The following is a 24152-nucleotide window of genomic DNA, read 5'->3' as shown; positions in this document are numbered from 1 at the left end:
TCATTTCTAAAAACGGGTTTTCACTTTGTAATTATGGGGTATTGTGTGTAGATTGCAGAGGGATTATAAAAATAAAAAAAATCTAATAATAATTTAGAACAAGGATGTAGTTTAACAAAATTGTGGAAAAGGTCAAGGGGTCTGAATACTTCCCGAAGGCACTGTACAAACCGGTACAAATGGAAGCAAAGAGTTCATACAAAAAAGAAAACAGGCTACACATCCTTCACAGACATTGCACTCGAAGCAAGATAAGATTGGCTACTCCCATTCCTCTGCTCTGACTAGAATGATCATCTCAAACAAAAAAAATGTCAAGTCGGTATAGTAAATAAACATGATGTGAATTGTCTTCTGACTATTGGGCCATTTGAATACAGCCTGAGGTATGCTTTAGCACATGAGACACAGTTCAAAATAAAAGATTTATAAAATACCTGCAACAAATTTGAGGAAATGTCAAAATAAGACCACAGCTCCATTTGAAAGCTCCATTTAGAAAAAGGTAAAAACAAACTGTTAAATTAGTGTCTAAAAACCACTGCAGCATCTTGTTCTTTGAAAGACTAACAAATATTTAAAAAACAGGATAACAATTGCTCCAATAATGCCTTTCCAAAGTGCCCAACCTCTGGTTGGGTTCCAGGCCAACTGCATGCATTGCATCAACCAATGGATGTGTGCCACATCATCAACTGCGCAGTCAGTTTGCTATATCATATCATGTGGTTAGCTGATATGTTAAACACCTATCCAGGCATTGAGATCTGGAATGCGTATGCAACGTAGCCAGCTAGGAACGTGGCCATTATAACCTGTGATCATGTCAGTTAATGACCATTGATTGGTTTGACCACCAAATAGTGCAACAGGTCTAACCTGTCCTTCAACAAACACAGAGACCAAAACAAGACCAAAATATAAATTAAATTCAAAAATAATTCAAAACTTAATATTCCCTTCTTTTCTGCTTCCGCCCAATGTCTACCTCGTCCAGTCTAAGCCCAGATAGCTTGAGGTCTTGGAGGGATTGGGCCAGGGGCCTATGGACCTGGACGGGCAGGGGTCGCTGGACTCGGATGGGGATGGGCTTTAGGTCAGGGTCAGACAAGATGGGGTCTAAAGCTGGCAGGGGGAGGTAGCCTCCGTCTCTGGGCAGACACAGGCAGCAGCCAGCACCAGCCAGGTCCAGCTCGCTGTACTCAAAGCCAGCTCTTTTGAGGATCTTGAAGTCCACCATGTCCATGGACTCATTCATCTCCACCAGCAGGTTCCAGAACATACAGCTCAGCACGATGCCCATTAGCTGGAGAGACACACAGCAGAGAGACCCGTTACATTTACTCTGACACTGGGACTAGTACACACAGCTCAGCAGGCTGGAGAGAGAGGCAGGGAACACGGCAGAGATGTAAGTAGCCTTGCAGGAGCCCATCTCCTGGTTCTGTAGCGTGAGTCACCTTGATGTACAAGTTCACCTCCTGGACAGGACGCCATTGCAGGGCCTTATCGCTAATCTGTGTCCATAATGCTGTGCCAAGCAGAGACGCATTGAGTCACATTTTTACAGTCTTTGATATCACTCGGCTGGGGATTGAACTCTGACACCCTTATTCCCTATATAGTTTTGACCAGGGCCCATAGAGACTGGTACCCACAGCCAGGGGAAAATATTCCAGCTGGATATTTAAGGACCACCGCATAGAAACCAGTTTAGACCATGTAACTATGTATTTAAATATAATGCACTGTCATGTTCCTGTTTAATGTGCTTGCATGTACCTGACACCATAAAAGTTGCAGAGGCATACACATATCCAACTTTTCAATTAAGTAATATCTTACTTTGGTCCCAAGGTGGTTAATGCCTGGGCAAGCCAACTTGAGTGTGCAGCTGTCCACTCCCCCAGTGCTTTGAAATTAACTAGTTCCCAACTGAGCTTGCCTGATAAGAACCCTCGGTTTCTTTTTCAGTCCGTCTGCTACTGGACTGGACTGTCTGGATTGCACCTCATCCCCAAAGAATAGGCACATTTTATAATAGTGCAGCTGCTGCAGAATCACTATGTGGTGTAATTACACATCTCCAAGGGGGCTCGCATAGAGGTCTGGCTGCAAAATTGACACAGCACAGGAGAGCGAGGATAAAAGTAAAAAGAGGCTGATAGGGTGGGGGGAGACAGAAGAAGTGAGAGGCAGACAGACGAAACGCTCTAAACTAGAACAAAAAACGAAGTGAATGGATAATAGTAAACAACAAACTCTGATTTATTCAAATGGAGTTTATAACACAATAAAAATCATCCAGCCCCTTGTTGGTTATGAAAGCATTAATGTTACAGAGACACTATCATGCAGTGTAAACTGGCTAAGCTACAGTACATGTAGGCTAGGCCATGTTGCCAACAGAGGGAGAGGGTTGCCTAGCTAAGCCCAAATGTACAGCTCTTCGGGGGGAGTGCTTTCTACAGACACCATTCACATCACATTCTACGTGTTCCAAATGGCACCCTATTCCCTATTTATTTTTTAAAAACATGTATTTTACCTTTATTTAACTAGGCAAGTCAGTTAAGAACAAATTATTATTTTCAACGATGGCCTAGGAACAGTGCCAAGCAGAGACGCATTGGGTCCCGTTTTTACAGTCTTTGATATCACTCGGCTGGGGATTGAACTCTGACACCCTTATTCCCTATATAGTTTTGACCAGGGCCCATAGAGACTGGTACCCACAGCCAGGGGAAAATAGTCCAGCTGGATATTTAAGGACCACCGCATAGAAACCAGTTTAGACCATGTAACTATGTATTTAAATATAATGCACTGTCATGTTCCTGTTTAATGTGCTTGCATGTACCTGACACCATAAAAGTTGCAGAGGCATACACATATCCAACTTTTCAATTAAGTAATATCTGCCTTGTTCAGGGGCAGAACGACAGATTTTTTACCTTGTCAGCTCGGGGATTCGATCTTGCAACCTCTCGGTTACTAGTCCAAAGCTCTAACCACTAGGCTACCTGACGCCCCCCTATAGGGACCTGCTCAAAAGTAGTGCACTATATTGGGGATAGTATGCCATTTGGAACACAGCAATGGTTTAGTTCTGTGTGTGAGGCAGACACAATATAATGAAGTGGTGGGCAGACCGACAAAAACTGGTTAGGAGGCAATCAAAATGCAAATGTGCTAGGAGAAACCTCCCGGGCATGGAAAGACTGAGTGAATAAATACACACGCACGCTCTCACCTGGTGCAAGCGAGTGTGTGAGTCTGTGACTGACCTGTGGCAGACCTAAGGCACAGCAGAGCCCAATAGTTGCTCCCACGTTGTCGCCCATCCACAGGTTGACAGCATGGATACAGCCTCGCACATGAATCACCTCATCTAGGACCTCACGCTGACAGAGAAAGCAAGCAAACAGGCAGAATGAGGAGAGAGGGAGGAGAAGACAGAGGAAGAGAGAGAGGCTAAATGAAATGCATTTGACTGAGTGTAATTCAGTTTGTATGCATGGCGTTAAGGCAAAAACAAGACAGTCATTTCACAATGATGAGTCACTACAATGCTAACATGAACAATAGAAAAACAGCAGAAAAATATATTCTACTACGACAATCTAAGTGTGCCTTTAAAAAAAAACTGTTCAACTACTCCCAAAAAACAACTGTGATTTTCCAATATACGGTACCAAAGACAATATGGCTCAAGGACAGAAAACAGAAACAGCTGAATCAATATCACAACACCACCAGCCACTACCAGCAGGCACAATAGAGTGATACCCAATTACCATATTTGCCGCATACTGCAGCTAGAGAGAACAACCATTTTGGGGCCATAAAAATAAAATTCTCCTGTTGCTGCTCTTTTCCCTGTTGCCATCTTCGGATGTGTCCCAAATGGCACATGATATAGTGCACTATCTATGCGGGCCCTGGTCAAAAGTAGTGCACTTTATAGGGAATATGGTGCCATTTGAAACATAGCTTCGGTCTCTGTGCAGAATGACAAGCTCCACAGGCTAATGAAGGCCAACAAACAAGCAGCACACTGAGGGGAAATGGAGGGGGGGGGTTAAAGATTTCACAGCCTATTAGGACTGGGATATAACCACTTATCTTCCCCTTACCTGCTGGCTGAGAGTCTTGTAACCACAAAGAGTGTTGACAACCTCTCCCACCTGGGAAAACGAGACAGGGAGAGAGTATGATTATGAAGATGAGTCATGTGCAAATAACTAACAATTATTTGTTTTGTTTTTTGAAGTCAAGTAAGTATGCTTGTTGTTAAAAGTACATTTATGCACGTCGGACACATGTTGTGGAGCACATGGCAGAGAGCTGGACATTCCTTAATCAGTTTATAACTGTGGTGCTTTGGAGTTACCCTGTGTGGGTACAGACCAGAGGAAGAGGCAAAGAAGAGAGAGAAGAAAGACAAACAGACGAGAGAGAAAGAGAGAAGAAAGAGAGAGAGAAAAGGATGAAGTGATAAAGGAACAAGAGAGAGATAGCGAGAGGGTGAGTTAGACAGGGAGAGAGAAAATGAATCATGAGTTCAGTAAGTGGATTTAATTATCTCCCACTCCCTCAACTGACGCCGAGGTCTCGGGGTCTCTTCCTGTGCCTGAGTGACTCCACACATTTCACTGTAACCAATTCAACCAGCGTTAATTGCCTAGTAATGCAGCATGAGGCCGGGAATGAGAGGCAGGTGGAGAGGGGCTGTACTGAGAGCAGAACATGGATCCCTCCAGTCTCTCACTCAACTCATGACTAGAGGGCTGTATGGCTTTGTCTCTCAATTTCACTCTCACAATATCTGACCTGTGCACGTAAAACACCAAAGATGAACAGTAGCGCTGGTTAGCTTACTCATCGAAGTACAAGGCAAGGTCTCCCTGATGGGTTTGTGATTCCATGTGGTAGAATGACATTCACCCCCCCCCCATTTCATCTGTGTGTGAAGATCAGCTTTACAAATAACATTGTCTTAGTATATGATTAAATGGGAAGAGAGTAGAGTATTGCTTTGGGGTTTAGAGACTTCTTCCATTTCCAAGAACTGATCTTTGTTTAAAATAAATGAGGATCCCTTATTGCTACAGGCCACTGATGCTTCTCACTACCTCTGCAAGGCTCAGTGTGCTCAGTGGGTCTGTGTGTGGGTCTGGAGGAGCGCTAAATGAGATCCACAGAGACATGTGAGCGGCTGATAGGGAGGGCAGGTATAATATTGGCTAAGGTTTATGTGGGCTACCGAGTGGCACAGCGGTCTAAGGCACTGCATCTCAGTGCTTGAAGCGTCACTACAGACACACTGGTTTGAATCCAGGCTATATCACAACTGGCCGTGATTGGGAGTCCCATAGGGTGGCGCACAATTGGCCCAGCGTCCTCCGGGTTTGGCCAGTGTAGGCCGTCATTGTAAATAACCATTTGTTCTTAACTGACTTGCCTGGTTAAATAAAATAAAAATAATAAATAATAATAATCAAATGTATTGACCAGGCTCCTCTCAGTGTGTTATCAGTTCCTACCTGACACACACACACAACTGTCTAGATAACAGGTGACAGGCAGAGGAGCTGGAGAATGGTGCCAGCAGATGTTTAAAAAAATGACTGTGTGTGTGTGGACGACGACAGCATTCACCTTGTGGCGGACACAACATGTATAAGGAACGCCACAGGCCAGCGGCCCGGTGCCATTGCAGAAATGGTATTGATTGACACCCCAGTCCTTGTACTCGTCCCCACCACAACAAGAGAACTGGAGAGGAAAAGAAACAGAGAAAAAGAGAGATACAGAGAGAGAACGAGGGGAGAGAGAGGGAGAGAAACAGCACCAAACACAGGCAGCAGGTATCTTAATGAAGTAAGGGGGGGGGGGGGGGACAACCCCAGTGAGTGACTGCTTCCCTGCTCAGGTCAGAACCTCCCTGTCACCTTGGACTGGAGCCCTGAGGACATTCTCTACTCTGCCTCAGTACCAAATGGCACCCTATTCCCTCTATGGTGCACTACTTTAGACCAAAGCCTAACAGGGTATTTTATAGATTATAGACAGTTGAAGTCGTAAGTTAACTCACATAACACACGTGCGCACACACACACACACATTCAGTTGAAGTCGGAGTTTACATACACCTAGGTCAAATACATTTAAACTAAATTTTTCACAATTCCTGACATTTAATCCTAGTAAATATTCCCTGTCAGTTAGGATCACCACTTTATTTTATGAATGTGAAATTTCAGAATACTAGAAGAGAAAATTATTTATTGAAGCTTTCATTTCATTCATCACATTCCCAGTGGGTCAGAAGTTTACATACATTCAATTGGTATTTAATAGCATTGTCTTTAAATTGTTTAACTTGGGTCAAACATTTTGGGTAGCCTTCCACAAGCTTCCCACAATAAGTTGGGTGAATTTTGGCCCATTCCTCCTGGCAGAGCTGGTGTAGCCGAGTCAGGTTTGTAGGTCTCCTTGCTCGCACACGCTTTTTCAGTTCTGCCCATACATTTTCTATAGGGTTGAGGTCAGGGCTTTGTGATGGCCACTCCAATACCTTGATTTTGTTGTCCTTAAGCCATTTTGCCACAACTTTGGAAGTATGCTTGGGGTCATGGTCCATTTGGAAGACCCATTTGCGACCAAGTTTTAACTTTAACTTGACTGATGTCTTGAGAAGTTGCTTCAATATATCCATATAATTTTCCCACCTCATGATGCCATCTATTTTGTGAAGTGCACCAGTCCCTCCGGCAGCAAAGCACCCCACAACATGATTCTGCCACCCCCATGCTTCACGGTTGGGATGGTGTTCTCGGCTTGCAAGCCTCCCCTTTCTTATCAGACCAGAGGACATTTCCAAAAAGTACGATCTTTGTCCGCATGTGCAGTTGCAAACCGTAGTCTGGCTTTTTTATGGCGGTTTTGGAGCAGTGGCTTCATCCTTGCTGAGTGGCATTTCAGGTTATGTCGATATAGGACTTGTTTTACTGTGGATATAGATACTTTTGTACCGGTTTCCTCCAGCATCTTCACAAGGTACTTTGCCATTGTTCTGGGATTGATTTGCACTTTTCGCACCAAAGTACGTTCATCTCTAGGAGACAGAATGCATCTCCTTCCTGAGCGGTATGATGGCTGCGTGGTCCCATGGTGTTTATACTTGCGTACTATTGTTTGTACAGAAGAACGTGGTACCTTCAGGCATTTGGAAATTGCTCCCAAGGATGAACCAAACTTGTGGAGGGCTACAAAAATGTTTGAGGTCTCGGCCAATTTCTTTTGATTTTCCCATGATGTCAAGCAAAGAGGCACTGAGTTTGAAGGTATGTCTTGAAATACATCCACGGGAACACAATTGACTCAAATTATGTCAATTAGCCTATCAGAAGCTTCTAAAGCCATGACACAATTTTCTGGAATTTTCCAAGCTGTTTAAAGGCACAGTCAACTTAGTGTATGTAAACTTCTGACCCACTGGAATTGTTATAGAGTGAATTCATTGTTGGAAAAATGACTTGTGTCATGCACAAAGTAGATGTCCTAACTGACTTGCCAAAACCATATAGTTTGTTAACAAGAAATTTGTGGAGTGGTTTAAAAACTAGTTTTAATGACTCCAACCTAAGTGTATGTAAACATCGGACTTCAACTGCAGATAATAGCCATTTGGAAAGCACCCAATCTTTATCCTTTCAACCCAAAGCAGGGCTGGCTTCATTCATTGACTTTAATCTCACAACCCATTTCCCCCAGCAAATTGATATCGAGATTGCCAGATAGGGAGCGAGGGCCCCAGGTAAACCGGGACTTTTGACACTCAAATAAAGACTACACTTTAAACTCATGCAGGCTGTAGGAAATCAGATGGATAACCTAGCATGTTGATATCAGCGTAGAGAGAAAAGTAGAGAAACGACAGCAGGTCAACGCTTTTGGTATATTTTGGTATTATAGTGGCAGCAGCAGCTTGTTATTGTTTTGGTTCTCTTTGTGGGGCTCAAAAGCTTTGTACTCCACTGCTGATTGAGATAGAGGCTCTCTAGTAGGTGTGCAAATGACAACAGCTGTTTCCCAAATGACACCCTATTCCCTATATAGAGCACTACTTTTGACCGGGAATCATATGGCTCTGTCGAAAGTAGCAGACTGTGTAGAGAATCTGTGTAGAGAATAGTGTGCGCCATTTGCTACACAGGTGGAAATTAAAGCTTTGAGAGGTGGGAACAATGGTTGGCCAATGAAAGGATTGAATGCCTACAGCAGTGAGGCTTATTATGTCTAGTTGCCTAGTTAAATAAAGGTTAAATAAATAAATATATATGTTTGGTCTGGTTAATTAATTAACCAGGATGAATGGCAGAGATAAAATTCAAAAATTAGCCAACCTCTCAAAAGGCTAGTGTGTGTGTAGTGGGGGAGGATTTAATAATGACAGGGTTCAGTCTGTTGTTTTTTCAATCAATCACACTCTATCCATCTCAGTGTATCCTACATTCAACACACACCCAGACCTACATCACTATATCCTGTCTGTTGCTTCCGTTAATGTAAAGCGAGTCCTCCCTTACCTTCTGTTGCACAAAGTCCAAGATGTTTTTGAAGTCCAGATCATCGTAATAGTGTTTAATTCCCTCTCGTATGCTGCTTTGGAACAAGGCTGATGTCTACAGGGAGAACGAGAGAGGAGGAAGAGTAAAGAGAGAGGGGTGGGGATGATGAGCGATGGAAGTCATCATCCATCACATTGAATGCTGCTGTGATGTGATATTTTCGTGGCTGGAGGCTATGCCAGAGGGGACACCGCTGTACCATGTGAACATGATACAGATGACATGTGCGTGCATGCATGTGTGTAGGTGCCAGAAATTAGAGAACTGGCCTTCTTCTCAAAGATGAGTGCAACGATGAGAGCCACAACTTGCAGGAACAGTAGGACACACAGAACACACAAGAACTGGTGGAGAGGAGAGAAAAAGAGATGTTAATTTCCCTTGTTTATTTCCCTTTAGGTTATTGTCTATTCCATTTTCTTTGGCAATGTAAACATATGTTTCCCATGTCAATAAAGCCCTTTGAAGGGGGGATAGAGTTACCTACTCTTCTCCATGACTTCCCTCTCTCATCTACCCCTCCATCCCAATCCCTTTAATCTCACCATGTGCTTCCGCCTACATACCTTTCCCCTCCCTCTTTTCCTCCCGCTCTCATCTGCCTCTCCATTCCTCCTCCCGCTCCCCTCTCTAACCATGTGTAGCAGGATCTCCTTTCTCCTCCCTCCCTTTCTCTCGCTCCTCCCCACCGCTCCATCCCTCCCCGCTCTCACCATGTGTAGCAGGGTCTTGTTGTCCCTGAGGGAGCCCACCATGCCCACCAGGGAGACGGTGAACATCACCAGGCCCAGCAGGATGAGCACCACAGCGGGGGCCAGGAACACCCCCTCCAGGGTACGGTTATTCTGGCGCTCCACCTCCGCGTACACCCCCACGCACAGCACACACAGGCCCAGGAGCTGTAGGAGGGGAGAGGGGGTAGGGGAGGCAGGGAGAGAGTGGAGGGGCAGGGCAAGAGGGGAAGGAAGAGAGAGGGAGAGAGGGTGGGTGGGGGTAGAAGCGGCGAGACCCGTGAGATGGTGAGTCGTAAGAGAAGAGGGGTAAGGCAGGGAGAAAGGAGGAAGACAGAGAGATAGGGAGGAGAGAGGGCAGTAGGGGAGAGAAAGGAGATGGGAGAGAGGGAGAGCGGGTTGGGGTGAGAAGGTCAGAACGCTGCAGAGTGCCATCTTTATAAATTAGCATCACTGCAAATAACAGGATTTTATGACAGCAGCGTGCATAGAGAGCATAGCCTAACCAAGCGAGGAACATTAAATGCTTTTGCCATTAGTGCTGAGCGATTAACCAAAATGTCTTCATTTTCATTTTTTTAAACAAATGTTTGACCAACGTCAGTTCAATTATTTGAATTCCATTTAGTTGTTTTTTTCCCCTGTGAGCTGGATGCGCAGTTTCTGTAGAGATAAATCCTATCACGCCCGAACTGGGCGATGTTGTAGCGAGTTTTCAACAGGCTAATATTCTAACTAGTTTATAATCCATCGTGCGTCTGTCTACTTGTCCGTTCTGTGTGGAGCAGACACGACACAAAAAGAATAGAGAGCGCACGATCGAGAGGGATGGGACAGCTGTTTCTTCACGAGGTATCCCTACCTGAAAATACATGATCAAAGTGATTGATGGTTGGTATTCAGTAGTCATAAAAGTATGCCTTATTTACTTTGAAGAACTAGAAAAATGCTGATTTTGTCAGACAGCATAGCATAGAGATGAGGACTTGGAATTAAATAATAATGTCCTCAAATAAAACACATTTTATTAAAGTAATGTGAATAAATGATGGTTAATAATAAGCAGTAATGGGTAGTCACTGCCTTCATGGGACTTTTATTCATTGTTTTATTCTGTTGTTACATAATTAAACCCACATAATGCATAGAGCATTTCATGTCAAAAATAAAACCAACCACAAAAAGCACTAATTGCTCAGCACCAACTGTTATGTTCAAAGCTACCGTGGATTGGATTATAAACCCATAGCCGATTTCAAATAACAAGGACATCTTTAAAAGAGTATCAATGAGCCCCAAATGGTACCCTATTCCCAATAGTGCACTACTTTTGACCAGAGCCTAAAGACCCTAGTGTTCCTACTCACACCCTGCTGCCCAAAATAAAGTTAGCAAATAGGGAACAGAAGATGACGGAGACAGGAGAGGACAGAAAATGGTGGGCCTACCTCCTGTCTTGCTGCGACATCACCCTCGTTAGTATAAAACAACCCACTTGACTAGCTCCTAGAGTGCCATTTGGGAGCTTTCAAAACCTGGGCAGGGTGTGCTGCTAGTTCACTTAGGTAACATCCCGAATGGCACCCTATTCCCTTTAGAGTGAATTAAAAGAAACTATAAAAGGCAACATAGGGAATAGGGTGCCATTCGGAACACAAGCTTTGACTCAATGATAGTTCATTCTTTCTGCAACGCTCGCAAAAAACAACTAACAATTGCCACCAACTAGGCCTACCTATTGATTCTCAATTACAGAGAAAGGCACTCTGCACTAAGAGAGCAAGCCTCTTCGCTCTTTACCTACTTTAGTCCATTCACTACGGACAGCCACCACCACCCCGCCCAACATCGGAAAATGTATTAAAGGCTCTTTTCAAAGCTATAGGCCTAATTCAAGTCTCTTACAGCAGAACCTTAGTTCCTTTCTTATTTATTCTCTCCCACTGTAGTGTAGCCGAAGTGGCCTGAAAAGTAGGCTACACACTGAGACCGAGAGACAAATCTCCTAAGATGACCAAACCTCAGACGGATAAGAAGCTATGCAAATAGGGTACACACTCTTAAAGGATTAGTTGCCTGACTCTCTCCTCCCCCCCCCCCCAAAAAAAAACCTGCAACACACACACACTTATGCACGCACGTCATACGGATTCCCGCAAAACTGTGTGTGAAATTACATTAAACAGATTGAAGAGACAAGGGGAAGAAACAGCATTAATTAACTACGAGAGCCCCTGCATGGCTGGCTGTGGGCCAGGGAAGCTCTGGGAGGAACACAAGCCAAGGCACTAAATCTCAACACGGAAGAGTGGGAGCTGAAAGGAAGGTGAGAAGAAGAAAGGAGAAGTAAGAAAGACTGGAAAGAAGGAGATAAAAGAAAAATCCAAGCAAATGAAGTCACTGATGGTGCTTTTTCCAATGAGACTTACCCCCACACCAGTGGGCCGCCAGTGTTGTTAAAGTAGGTCTAGTGTCATTGTGTTTCCGTCAGGAGTGTGACACTAAAGACTTGTGGTGAGCAGAACCAACAACCTCTACATCATTCAAGACTTTTGGTTTGTGAGAAGGTGTTTAAGTTAGCCATTGTTTTGTAAATGCCAGCTGAAAAGTAACATGGGCTGTGCCTTGCCTTGGCTCCTTATCACCTGAATTCGAAGGTAATGTTCGAATGAAGCCTACTATGTTTAAAAAATAACTAAGTAAAAAAAAAAATGTACATTTCTATTTATATTGGAGGGGTTATAGATTTTATATTCATCTTTGATATGCTAATGTTACTAGCTAGCACAGTTAGCTGGCTAGCTGTGTTACGGTCTTGCAATTTGCAGAGCAAGAATGTCACTTGTCAGCCACAATGAAAGGTAAGGCAAGGATGTAATATAATTTGAAAAGTTTATGGACATATTATGTCAATTGCAATCTCGTCGGGCTGCCACTCCTTAAATGTTGGTCAATGAGAATAGTCTCCACATTCGAGTAGGTCCGCCGGAGCCATGGCCAAGTGAGACGGGTGCCGGCCTGCATAGATGGAAACAGAAAAGTCTGAGCCTTTTGGGTAAAACACCGGGGTAAATCCTCAGTGGAAATGCGGTATTACAGTTTGAGAGTGAGAGAAAGAGAGAAAAGTGTGCAAATTGAACATGAAAACGAATGCAATTTCCTTTGAGGTTAGAAGGAGAGTCATGGAGTGAGTCATGGAGTGAGAGAGAGGGTGAGAAAGCAGAGAGAGAGAGAGAGAGGGATTCATTATACCCACTGATTGATTCCAGAAAGACGAGTATTCACAAACAATTGTGGTGGAAAGAGAGAGTGATGGAAGGGGCATGGTTACATTTAACTGATAAAGTTAATGGATGAGTAAAATACTCACTATCAAAATTGGCTGACTCATCCATTAGCCTAGGATAGGGTTTGCAATTCAAATATGACAACAAACAAACAAACAAAAAGTGTCAGAGAGCACTAGCATATACTAGACATTCTAGTCTCAACACTTTCCAGGCAGCGCACCAACACCTAGGTTAATAACAACATAAGAACGAACACACACAACAAAATGGAATTATTCAATGACGCTGAAAGGTTGTCTACGGTGAGTCAGATATTGGCCATTTTCCCATTAAAGACGTCACCATATGCCTAAACACTGAGTCACTACTCACTACCCAAGAAAACCACTTGAAAGTCATGGCCAAAATCACTCATCCATATCTCATACAATCTTCCCCCAGTTCCCTTCATCCCCTCTTTCAGCTGCATGCAGAGGGAAACGACTGCCCCCCCCCCCCTCGTTGAACCCACGGGAGTTGAAGGTCGACCACAGTACCGCAGGCATTGTTAGCAGAATACATGACCCCCCCTCCATTATAGTGAATGGAAAAATGGCAATCTTCATGGTCAATTTGAGTAAATAAATACAAAATTCTAAGACAATCGTGGTACCAGTAACTTCTTCTAATTACACCAGATGTATGTTGCTAATTCAGCCTGCAGTTCCCCGGTGGCCTTCAACTTGAGTTCAAATCTAATTTTATTAGTCACATGCGCCGAATAGAACAGGTGTAGGTAGACCTTACAGTGAAATGCTTACTTATGAGCACCTAACCAACAACACAGTTCCAAAGAAATATGGATAAGAAGAAGAGATAAAAGTAGCAAGCAATTAAAGAGCAGCAGTCAAATTAAATAGTCTGGGTGGGTAGCCATTTGACTAGATGTTCAGGAGTCTCATGGCTTGGGGGCAGAAGCTGTTTAGAAGCCTCTTGGACCTAGACTTGGAGCTCCGGTATCACTTGTCGTGCGGTAGCAGAGAGAACAGTCGATGACTAGGGTGGCTGGAGTCTGACAATTTTTAGGGCCTTCCACTGACACCACCTGGTATAGAGTTCCTGGATGGCAGGAAGCTTGGCCCCAGTGATGTCTTGGCCCGTTCGCACCACCCTCTGTAGTGCCTTGCAGTCGGAGGCCGAGCCGTTGCCATACCAAGCAGTGATGCTCTTGACGGTGCAGCTGTAGAACCTGGATCTGAGGACCCATGCCAAATCTTTTCAGTCTCCTGAGGGAGAATAGGTTTTGTCATGCCCTCTTCATGACTGTCTTGGTGTGCATGGACCATGACAGTTTGTTGTTGATGTGGACACCAAGGAACTTGAAGCTCTCAACCTGCTCCACTGCAACCCGTCGATGAGAATGGGGGTGTGCTCGGTCCTCTTTTTCCTGTAGTCTACAATCATCTCCTTTGTCTTGATCACGTTGAGGGAGAGGTTGTTGTCCTAGCACCTCACGGCCAGGTCTCTGACCTCCTTCCTATAGGCTGTCTCGTCACTGTTCAGGCGACGTCGCTGATCACTGTTGTGTCATCGGCAAATTTAATGATGGTGTTGGAGTCGTGCCTGGCCGTGCAGTCATGAGTGAACAGGGAGTACAGGAGGGGACTGAGCACGCACCACTGAGGGGCCCCTGTGTTGAGGATCAGCGTGGCGGATGTGTTGTTACCCATCCTTACTACCTGGGGACGGCCCGTCAGGAAGTCCAGGATCCAGTTGCAGAGGGAGGTGTTTAGTCCCAGGGTCCTTAGCTTATTGATGAGCTTTGAGGTTACTGTGGTGTTGAACACTAAGCTGCAGTCTATGAGTAGCATTCTCACACAGGTGTTCCTTTTGTCCAGATGGGAAAGGGCAGTGTAGAATGCAATAGAGATTGGATCATCTGTGGATCTGTTGGGGCAGTATGCAAATTGGAGTGGGTCTAGGGTTTCTAGGATAATGGCGTTGATTGTGAGCCATGACCAGCCTTTCAAAGCACTTCATGGCTACAGACATGAGTGCTACGGGTCGGTAGTCATTTAGGCAGGTTACCTTGGTGTTCTTGGGCACCGGCACTATGGTGATCTGCTTAAAACATGTTGGCATTACAGACTCGGACAGGGAGAGGTTGAAAATGTCAGTGAAGACACTTGCCTCTCAGTGAGAGGGGGCAACACTAAGCTAGCCTTCAATGTCACTTCCTGGAGTAGCTTAAACTGGGCATGTTATGTCTCTATCTTAACCAACTTCATTTGGCTTCAATGCGCTATTGAGTCTTTACATAGGAATGAACAGTGTCACGTGATCGATGGCTTTGTCCATTCATATATACAGTTACTGGCTGCATCACTCCTCTCTGCCTGGTGGTGAGATGACAGTAGAGACTGTTATAGTTAATATTGCATCACCTGCAGAGACCGAGCAGAGTGTACAGTTGATCCCTCTCAGGACCACTGCTCTCACTCAAGGCCTCGGTCTCAAGAGACTCAAAATACATCTCAACACACCAGTTGCTTCCGAAATGGCACCTTATTCCTGATATAGTGCAGTACTTTTGACCAGGGCCCATACTGAATACAGCCATATGGACCCTTGTCAAAAGTAGCCGTAAAGTAAATGTAAGAAGTAGAGTAAGGCTTCTTTGGCTGAATAGATAGATGCAGTTCAATGCATGATTAATATAATTCACAAATATACAGTACGTCTTGGTAGTCCAACAAATATTGCTATCAGGTTTCAAATCACAGCCAACCTGGAACATTGTTTACTTCCTCAAGCTATTCGGGATGCACTATTTCAACTGGCATGCTCTGATCCAGTAGAAACATCATAAAATAGGCCTACCTGATTACCTCTCATCAGTGCTTGACTTTGATTGAAATAGGTTCCAGTACTCATTGTGAGTGCTGGTACTGTTTATATTTAGGTGCAGGAGCTCCACAATACTTTTGATCTAATATTCCATAAGAGGAACAGGAGCTCAAGCAGTAGAAAATGTGAGGTGCTGGTAGTCAGCGTCGGTGAGCTCCTGCCCAAGTGAAGTACTGCTTATTATCCCTTGCGCAAATAGCCTACAATAGCTTGCTGGCGCATGCTTTTGGCCAGGCCCAATTTAATACAATGTTTCAAGTTCATTGCAGAAAGGCCAGGTGTAGCCAATGTGATTTATAGGGCTGTAGCGTAGCGGGTCGAGAGATTCAAGTTCCTTGGTGTCCACATCACCAACGAACTATCATAGTCTATACACACCAAGACAGTCGTGACACCAAACCTTTTTCCCCTCAGGAGACTGAAAAGAGGCGCTACAGAGGGTAGTGCGTACGGCCCGGTACGTCACTGGGGACATGCTTCCTGCCATCCAGGACCTACAGTTGAAGTCGGAAATTTACATACACCTTAGCCAAGTATATTTAAATTTAGTTTTTCACAATTCATGGCGTTTAATCCTAGTAAAATTTCCCTGTCTTAGGATCACCACTTTATTTTAAGAATGTGAAATGTCAAAATAATAGTCGAGAGAATGATTCATTTCAGCTTTTATTTCTTTCATCACATTCCCAGTGGGTCAGAAGTTTACATACACTCAATTAGTATTTGGTAGTGTTGCCTTCAAATTGTTTAACTTGGGTCAAATGTTTCAAGTAGCCTTCCACAATCTTCCCACAGTAAGTTGGGTGAATTTTGTCTCTTTCCTCCTGACAGAGCTGGTGTAACTGAGTCAGGTTTGAAGGCCTCCTTGCTCGCACATGCTTTTTCAGTTCTGCCCACACATTTTCTATAGGATTGAGGCCAGGGCTTTGTGATGGCCACTCCAATACCTCAACTTTGTTGTCCTTAAGCCATTTTGCCACAACTTTGGAAGTATGCTTGGGGTCATTGTCCATTTGGAAGACCCATTTGCGACCAAGCTTTAACTTCCTGATGTCTTGAGATGTTGCTTCAATATATCCACATAATTTCCCTTCCTCAATATACCATGTATTTTGTGAAGTGCACCAGTCCCTCCGGCAGCAAAGCACCCCCACAACATGATGCTGCCACCCCGTGCTTCACAGCCAGCTGGTTTCTTCACGCATCGCGCTGACAGAAACAAGCATCTTTCTGGTAAGAAGAAGGACGGAGGTGTATGCCTTATGATTAACGAGACGTGGTCTGATCATAACAACATACAGGAACTGAAGTCCTTCTGTTCACCTGAATTGGAATTCCTCAAAATCAAATGTCGACCGCATTATCTACCAAGAGAATTATCTTTGATTATAATCACAGCCGCATACATTCCCCCCCAAGCAGACACATTGATGGCCCTGAATGAATTTCATTTGACTCTATATAAACTGGAAACCACATATCCTGAGGCTGCATTCATTGTAGCTGGGGATTTTAAGGCTAATCTGAAAACAAGACTCACTAAATTCTATCAGCATATCGATTGTGCAACCAGGGCTGGTAAAACCCTGGATCATTGTTATTCTAACTTCTGCGATGCATATAAGGCCCTCCCCCGCCCTACATTCGGAAAAGCTGACCACAACTCCATTTTGTTGCTTCAAGCCTATAGACAGAAACTAAAACAGGAAGCTCCTGCGCTCAGGTCTGTTCAATGCTGGTCCGACCAATCGGATTCCACGCTTCAAGATTGCTTCGATCATGTGGACTGGGATATGTTCCGCATTGCGTCAAACAACAACATTGACGAATACACTGATTCAATGAGCGAGTTAATTAGCAAATGCATCGGCGATGTCGTACCCACAGCAACTATTAAAACATTCCCAAACCAGAAACTGTGGATTGATGGCAGCATTCGTGTGAAATTGAAAGCGCAAACTACTGCTTTTAATCATGGCAAGGTCACCGGAAACATGACCGAATACAAACAGTGTAGCTATTCCCTTCGCAAGGCAATCAAACAAGCTAAGCGTCAGTATAGAGACAAAGTAGAGTCGCAATTCAACAGCTCAGACACAAGAGGTCGGTGGCAGGGTCTACAGTCAATCACGGATTACAAAAAGAAAATCAGCCCCGTCGCGGACCAGGATGTCTTGCTCCCAGACAGACTAAACAACTTCTTTGCTCGCTTTGAGGACAATACAGTGCCACTGACACAGTCCGCTACCAAAACCTGCAGACTCTCCTTCACTGCAGCCGACGTGAGTAAAACATTTAAACGTGTTAACTCTCACAAGGCTGCAGGCCCAGACGGCATCCCCAGCCATGTCCTCAGAGCATGCGCAGACCAGCTGGCTGGTGTGTTTACGGACATATTCAATCAATCCTTATCCCAGTCTGCTGTTCCCACATGCTTCAAGAGGGCCACCATTGTTCCTGTTCCCAAGAAAGCTAAGGTAGCTTCCGTCATCATGAAGTGCTTTGAGAGACTAGTCAAGAACCATATCACCTCCACCCTACCTGACACCCTAGACCCACTACAATTTGCTTACCGCTCCAATAGGTCCACAGACGACGCAATCGCAACCACACACTACCCTAACCCATCTGGACAAGGGGAATACCTATGTGAGAATGCTGTTCATTGACAACAGCAAAGCATTTAACACTGGGTCTCGACTAGAGGTCAACCGATTATGATTTTTCAACGCCGATACCGATTATTGGAGGACCAAAAAAGCCGATGCCGATTATTGGAGGACCAAAAAAGCCGATGCCGATTAATCGGCCACTTTAAAAAAAAATTGTAATAATGACAATTACAACAATACTGAATTAACACTTAATATAAAACATCAATAAAATCAACTTAGCCTCAAATAAATAATGAAACATGTTCAATTTGGTTTAAATAATGCAAAAACAAACTGTTGGAGAAGAAAGTAATATGTGCCATGTAAAAATGTGTGCCATGTAAAAAAGCTAAGGTTTAAGTTGCTTGCTCAGAACATATGAAAAAGTTGGTGGTTCCTTTTAACATGAGACTTCAATATTCCAAGGTAAGAGGTTTTAGGTTGTAGTTAATATAGTATTTATAGGACTATTTATCTCTATACCATTTGTATTTCATACACCTTTGACTATTGGATGTTCTTATAGGCACTATAGTATTGCCAGTGTAACAGTATAGCTTCCGTCCCCCTCACCCCTACCTGGGCTCGAACCAGGAACACATCGACAACAGCCACACTCAAAGCATCGTTACCCATCACTCCACAAAAGCCCCGGCCCTTGCAGCGCAAGGGGACTAACTACTCCAAATCTAAAAGCGAGTGACGTTTGAAACAGTAATATTTCAACCGGACAATAACGTAGTCAATATACAAAGTAAACAAGAAAGGGACTCTCTCGGGATTGCGCATGAAAAAGCTCTGTGACACATCAGGGTCCACTCATTCAGACTGGTCTCCATTTATCAGAATACCATCCTGAGACAATTTCTAAAGACTGTTGACATCTAGTGGAAGGCATAGGAACTGCAATTTGAGTCCTAAGTCAATGGATACTGTAATGGCATTGAATAGAAAACAACAACAAAAACGACTTCCTGAATGGATTTCTCTCAGGTCTTCGCCTGCCAAATCAGTTCTGTTCTACTCACAGACACTATTTTAACAGTTTTGGAAACAGAGTGTTTTCTATCCAAATCTACCAGTTATATGCATATCATATCTCCTGGGCCCGAGTAGCAGGCCGTTTAATTTGGGCATGCTTTTCATCCAAAATTCCGAATGCTGCCCCTACCCTAGAGAAGTTAAATCATCCCCCAGCGTTGCATCGATTATATGCAACGCAGGACACGCTAGATAAACTAGTAATATCATCAACCATGTGTAGTTAACTAGTGATTATGATTGATTGTTTTTTATAAGATAAGTTTCATGCTAGCTAGCAACTTACCTCGGCTTCTACTGCATTCGCGTAACAGGCAGGCTCCTCGTGGAGTGCAATGAGAGGCATGTGGTTAGAGCGTTGGACTAGTTAACCGTAGGGTTGCAAGATTGAATCCCAGAGCTGACAAGGTGAAAATCTGTCGTTCTGCACCTGAACAAGGCAGTTAACCAACCGTTCCTAGGCCATCATTGAAAATAAGAATGTGTTCTTAACTGACTTGCCTAAATAAAAGGTGTCAAAAAATAAAAATACATTTTAATTTAAAAATAAAAATAAAAATAAAATAAAATAAAATCCAAAAATACCGATTTCCGATTGTTATGAAAACTTGAAATCGGCCCTAATTAATCGGCCATTCCGATGAATCGGTCGACCTCTAGTCTCGACCCCGCCCTGTGCAACTGGGTCCCAGACTTCCTGACGGGCCGCCCCCAGGTGGTGAGGGTAGGTAACAACATCTCCACCCTGCTGACACTGGGGCCCCACAAGGGTGCGTTCTGAGCCCTCTCCTGTACGCTCTGTTCACCCACGACTGCGTGGCCATGCACGTCTCCAACTCAATCATCAAGTTTGCAGACGACACTACAGTGGTAGGCTTGATTACCAACAACGGCGAGACGGGCTACAGGGAGGAGGTGAGGGCCCTCGGAGTGTGGTGTCAGGAAAATAACCTCACACTCAACGTCAACAAAACAAAGGAGATGATCGTGGACTTCAGGAAACAGCAGAGGGAGCGCCCCCCTATCCACATCGACGGGACAGTAGTGAAGAGGGTAGTAAGTTAAGTTCCTCGGCGTACACATCAAGGACAAACTGAATTGGCCCACCCACACAGACAGCGTGGTGAAGAAGGAGCAGCAGCGCCTCTTCAACCTCAGGAGGCTGAAGAAATTCGTATTGTCACCAAAAGCACTCAAACTTTTACAGATACACAATCGAGAGCATTCTGTCGGGCTGTACCACCGCCTGGTACGGCAACTGCTCCGCCCACAACCGTAAGGCTCTACAGAGGGTGGTGCGGTCTGCACAACGCATCACCGGGGGCAAACTACCTGCCCTCCATGACAACTACAGCACCCGATGTCACAGGAAGTCCAAAAAAAAATCAGCAACGACAACAACCATCCCAGCCACTGCCTGTTCACAACGCTACTATCCAAAAGGCAAGGTCAGTACAGGTGCATCAAAGCCGGGACCGAGAGACTGAAAAACAACTTCTATCTCAAGGCCATCAGACTGCTAAACAGCAATCACTAACTCAGAGAGTCTGCTGCCTACATTGAGTACCAATCACTGGCCACTTTAATAAATGGATCACTAGTCACTTTAAACAATGCCATTTTAAATAATGACACTTTAATAATGTTTACATATCTTACATTATTAATATCATATGTATGTAGTGTATTTTATACCATCTACTGCACTTTGCCTACGCCGCTTGGCCATCCATATATTTATATGTACATATTCTCATTCACCCCTTTAGATTTGTGTGTATTAGGTAGTTGTTGGGGAATTGTTAGAATACTTGCTAGATATTAATGCACTGTCAGAACTAGAAGCACAAGCATTCCGATACACTCGCATTAACATCTGCTAACCATGCGTATGTGACCAATAAAATTTGATGTAAGAGGACTCCCATGGTATTTACATATTTATAGAAATCCATTCGGGTGTATTCTGTGGCTCATGGCAAATCTTTCTAATGATCTAAAGTCTTGATGTTGCTACTGCCTGTAAACACACAGTCCAGATTAAAGTAATTGATGGCAGGCCCATGTGGCAATTGGCTTATTTGCATATAAGCCTATTGTAGCTCTGATTGGCTATGGTTCACTGGCCGGTGTAGATATTTTAATTTTATTCGCTACAGTGTCTATTCATTTTCCAAACGCACAGACACTTTCCCACTCTATAGTGCTATAGCATTATCACAAATGCCTGAGCCATTCCCAAACATTCTATGAATGTATGAAAACGACCATATCTATATTCTTGCTTGTCAGAAAGAAAAAAGCCACCACAATCCTCCTGTGGGTGTATATGAACAGATTTGAAGAATGTTGACAAAATGCTGTCAGTTCCACTTTAAAGCCAACATGACACATAAGTGTATGTGTGTCATGTATGCTAGTATGTTATTGATTTTAAGTGAATTAGACCTGTGTAACCCACTCCTTCCCTGAAAAGCTGTAATAACACTGTAGTAAATGCCCCACATGTCTCAGAACACCAAGAAGAGGCATTAACACAAGGCTGCATTAAATGCTAATTTGACTATAACACTGATTAGACTCATTAGGCTTAATCAAATGTAGAGTAATAGGTAGGCTTAGCCCTATAGCTAGTTACTCTTTCCAATATTGCAATATGAAGGCCCTAGAATAGTCTGAAACAATCAAATGTGTTAATAATCTACAGTTAGCATCCCATTTCCGGGCGGCAAAGAAAATCTCCCACTTCACTTTTAACTGTATCACACTAGTCTCACGGCACGGCACGCCCTGCACTACAAAGCAGCAAAAGCAGTGTAGCCTAGTGTAGTAAATGAACAACAATAGCGTGCACAGCAGTATTTTCATTATTTGTTATTCTTTCAAGCAATTTGACACCAGAGTTAGCTAGCTAGCCAACTTAGAAGATCCTGGCAGCTACTAGATAGCTGTTACACTGTCTAGCTAGACAGCTGGCTAGTAAAATATAACGTTAGCTGTGTAGTAAACAAAGGTGATGGTGGTTCTCTGACAGTCACACAAACCAACATGTTTGTGGTCCAGTCCCCAACCGTGTCCCTGAAACCAACAAGTCAATATTAAAACACTTACCGAGAAGAGCATTGAGTAGATATTTAAGGTGAATTTGATGAAATAATAGAAACGGTTGCTTTTCCTCACTGCTTTGTACGAAGGCATGTTGCTTGGTAGCTGAAGAAGCAAGCTAGTTTCAAGCTAAGAACCCAATTTAGCTAACGTTAGCTATCTATGCTAGTAGACGCATACCAACACTGACCTAATTAGCTATTTCAGCTAGCCACAGTTAGCTAACTATAATATCCGATAGAATTTTCAAAACATCTCTATTTTTACACAAGTACGTCAACGCCTTCGTTTAGCTTATTTACTCAGGTTAAATGTACCCTCACAAACAATAGCAACTTCCGGGCCACGTTCCATATGCACGCTCTTTTTGGCGACGTCATTTAAAGGGCCTGAGTTATGAAATACGTTCAGCTATTTCATATGTAATTATCCAGTAAAACTCGATTACAGTATCATCATTTGCGATACCTGAGACAGTAGACAAATGAGCTGGCTCTCATTATCCAGACTATTGCTTGCTTTCCTTTACATCTTAAAGGAAATGGGTCACATCTCAGCCCACTGAAGAGTCTGTGTCACTACCCTACAAGTGTCACTGTTACTGGCATTAATCCCTGCTATTGCTCCTTGTTGCATCAGTTGTTGGTTGGCTGTTGTTGGTATATTTTTGGCACACGTGATATGGAAGCTGGATACTAGGCTGGTGGTGGACTCTGATAGAGGTGCCAGTTTAGATTATAGGTGCAACTGTCCCAGCGTCCCGGTAAGAAGATGGAAATGACCAGTAAGACACAGGTGTACAGAACACACGTTTATGGACACACTCAAGACAGGCACACACACAGTGAACAGGAAGGATAATAGACTAGTGGAAGAAAGGTCCAACTGATGAGTTGGTGTGAAGCCAGGGACACTACATTGGTAGGCTTGATTACCAACACCGACAAGACGGACTACAGGGAGGAGGTGAGGGCCCTCGGTGTGTGGAGTCAGGAAAATAACCTCACACTCAACTTCATCAAAACAAAGAAGATGATCGTGTACTTCAGGAAACAGCAGAGGGAGCACCCCCCTATTCACATCAACGGGACAGTAGTGGAGAAGGTGGACAGTTTTAAGTTCCTCGGCAAACACATCGTACAAATTGAAATGGTCCACCCACACAGACAGTGTGGCTTGTCACCAAAAACACTCACAAACTTTTACAGATGCACAATCAAGAGCCTCCTGTCGGGCTGTATCACCGCCTGGAACGGCAACTGCTCCGCCCACAACCGTAAGGCTCTCCAGAGGGTAGTGAGGTCTGCACAGCCCATCACCGGGGGAAAACTACCTGCCCTCCAGGACAACTACGCCACCCGATGTCACAGGAAGGCCAAAAAGATCATTGAGGAAAACAACCACTCGAGCCACTGCCTGTTCACCCCGTTATCATCCAGAAGGCGTGGTCAGTACAGGTGCATCAAAGCCGGGACCGAGAGACTGAAAAACAGCTTCTATCTCAAGGCCATCAGGCTGTTAAACAGTCATCACTAACATTTTTATGAATTGATACGCAAAACAACTCCGGATTCAAAACTTCAAATTTTTCAAAATAATTTACTATACAAAATTCTTGCAACTAATATAATGTTATATATATGGGGGATACAATCTTCCCAGCTCATTAGATCATTTATTTAGGTATTGTCCATATGTAGCTCGTTTTTGGTCATAGGTCCAGGAATGGCTGAAGAATTGCAACATTTGCCTAGAACTAACGCTACAGATAGCAACACTGGGTGTTTTGAAAAGCCATAGTCAATCAAT

General features: G+C 43.9%; 1 protein-coding gene across 3 annotated transcripts; it reads right to left on the bottom strand.

The window, feature by feature from the left end:
* LOC109882241 (tetraspanin-15-like) lies at positions 1–22698 on the bottom strand. Of its 3 annotated transcripts, XM_031805471.1 has the most exons (9): positions 22350–22697; positions 11797–12385; positions 9350–9535; positions 8906–8980; positions 8595–8690; positions 5662–5778; positions 4137–4187; positions 3288–3404; positions 1–1306 (listed from the first exon to the last, which is right to left on the bottom strand). In XM_031805471.1, exons 3-9 carry the CDS (start codon positions 9413–9415, stop codon positions 950–952), a joined length of 879 nt encoding a protein of 292 aa, XP_031661331.1. In that variant the 5' UTR covers positions 9416–9535; positions 11797–12385; positions 22350–22697; the 3' UTR covers positions 1–949. The 3 variants fall into 3 exon arrangements, with proteins under 3 accessions (XP_031661331.1, XP_020329926.1, XP_020329934.1); XM_020474337.2 differs by lacking the exon at positions 11797–12385 and having other exon boundaries at positions 22350–22698; XM_020474345.2 differs by lacking the exons at positions 5662–5778; positions 11797–12385 and having other exon boundaries at positions 22350–22698.
* Between the last annotated feature and the right edge of the window lie 1454 nt (positions 22699–24152).

This window comes from Oncorhynchus kisutch, linkage group LG3 (genome assembly GCF_002021735.2).
Source record: "Oncorhynchus kisutch isolate 150728-3 linkage group LG3, Okis_V2, whole genome shotgun sequence".
In the NCBI taxonomy this organism is placed as follows: Eukaryota; Metazoa; Chordata; class Actinopteri; order Salmoniformes; family Salmonidae; genus Oncorhynchus; species Oncorhynchus kisutch.
This window is presented reverse-complemented; position numbering and strand designations above follow the sequence as displayed.

Coding starts and splice junctions, on each gene's coding strand:
- LOC109882241 (XM_020474337.2), bottom strand. CDS start 22,436: ATGCCTTCGTACAAAGCAGTGAGGAAAAGCAACCGTTTCTATTATTTC. Junction 8,981..9,349: donor ACAAGACCCTGCTACACATG/GTGAGAGCGGGG, acceptor CCTCTCCACCAG/TTCTTGTGTGTTCTGTGTGT. Junction 5,779..8,594: donor TGGACTTTGTGCAACAGAAG/GTAAGGGAGGAC, acceptor TTTCCTCTCCAG/TTCTCTTGTTGTGGTGGGGA.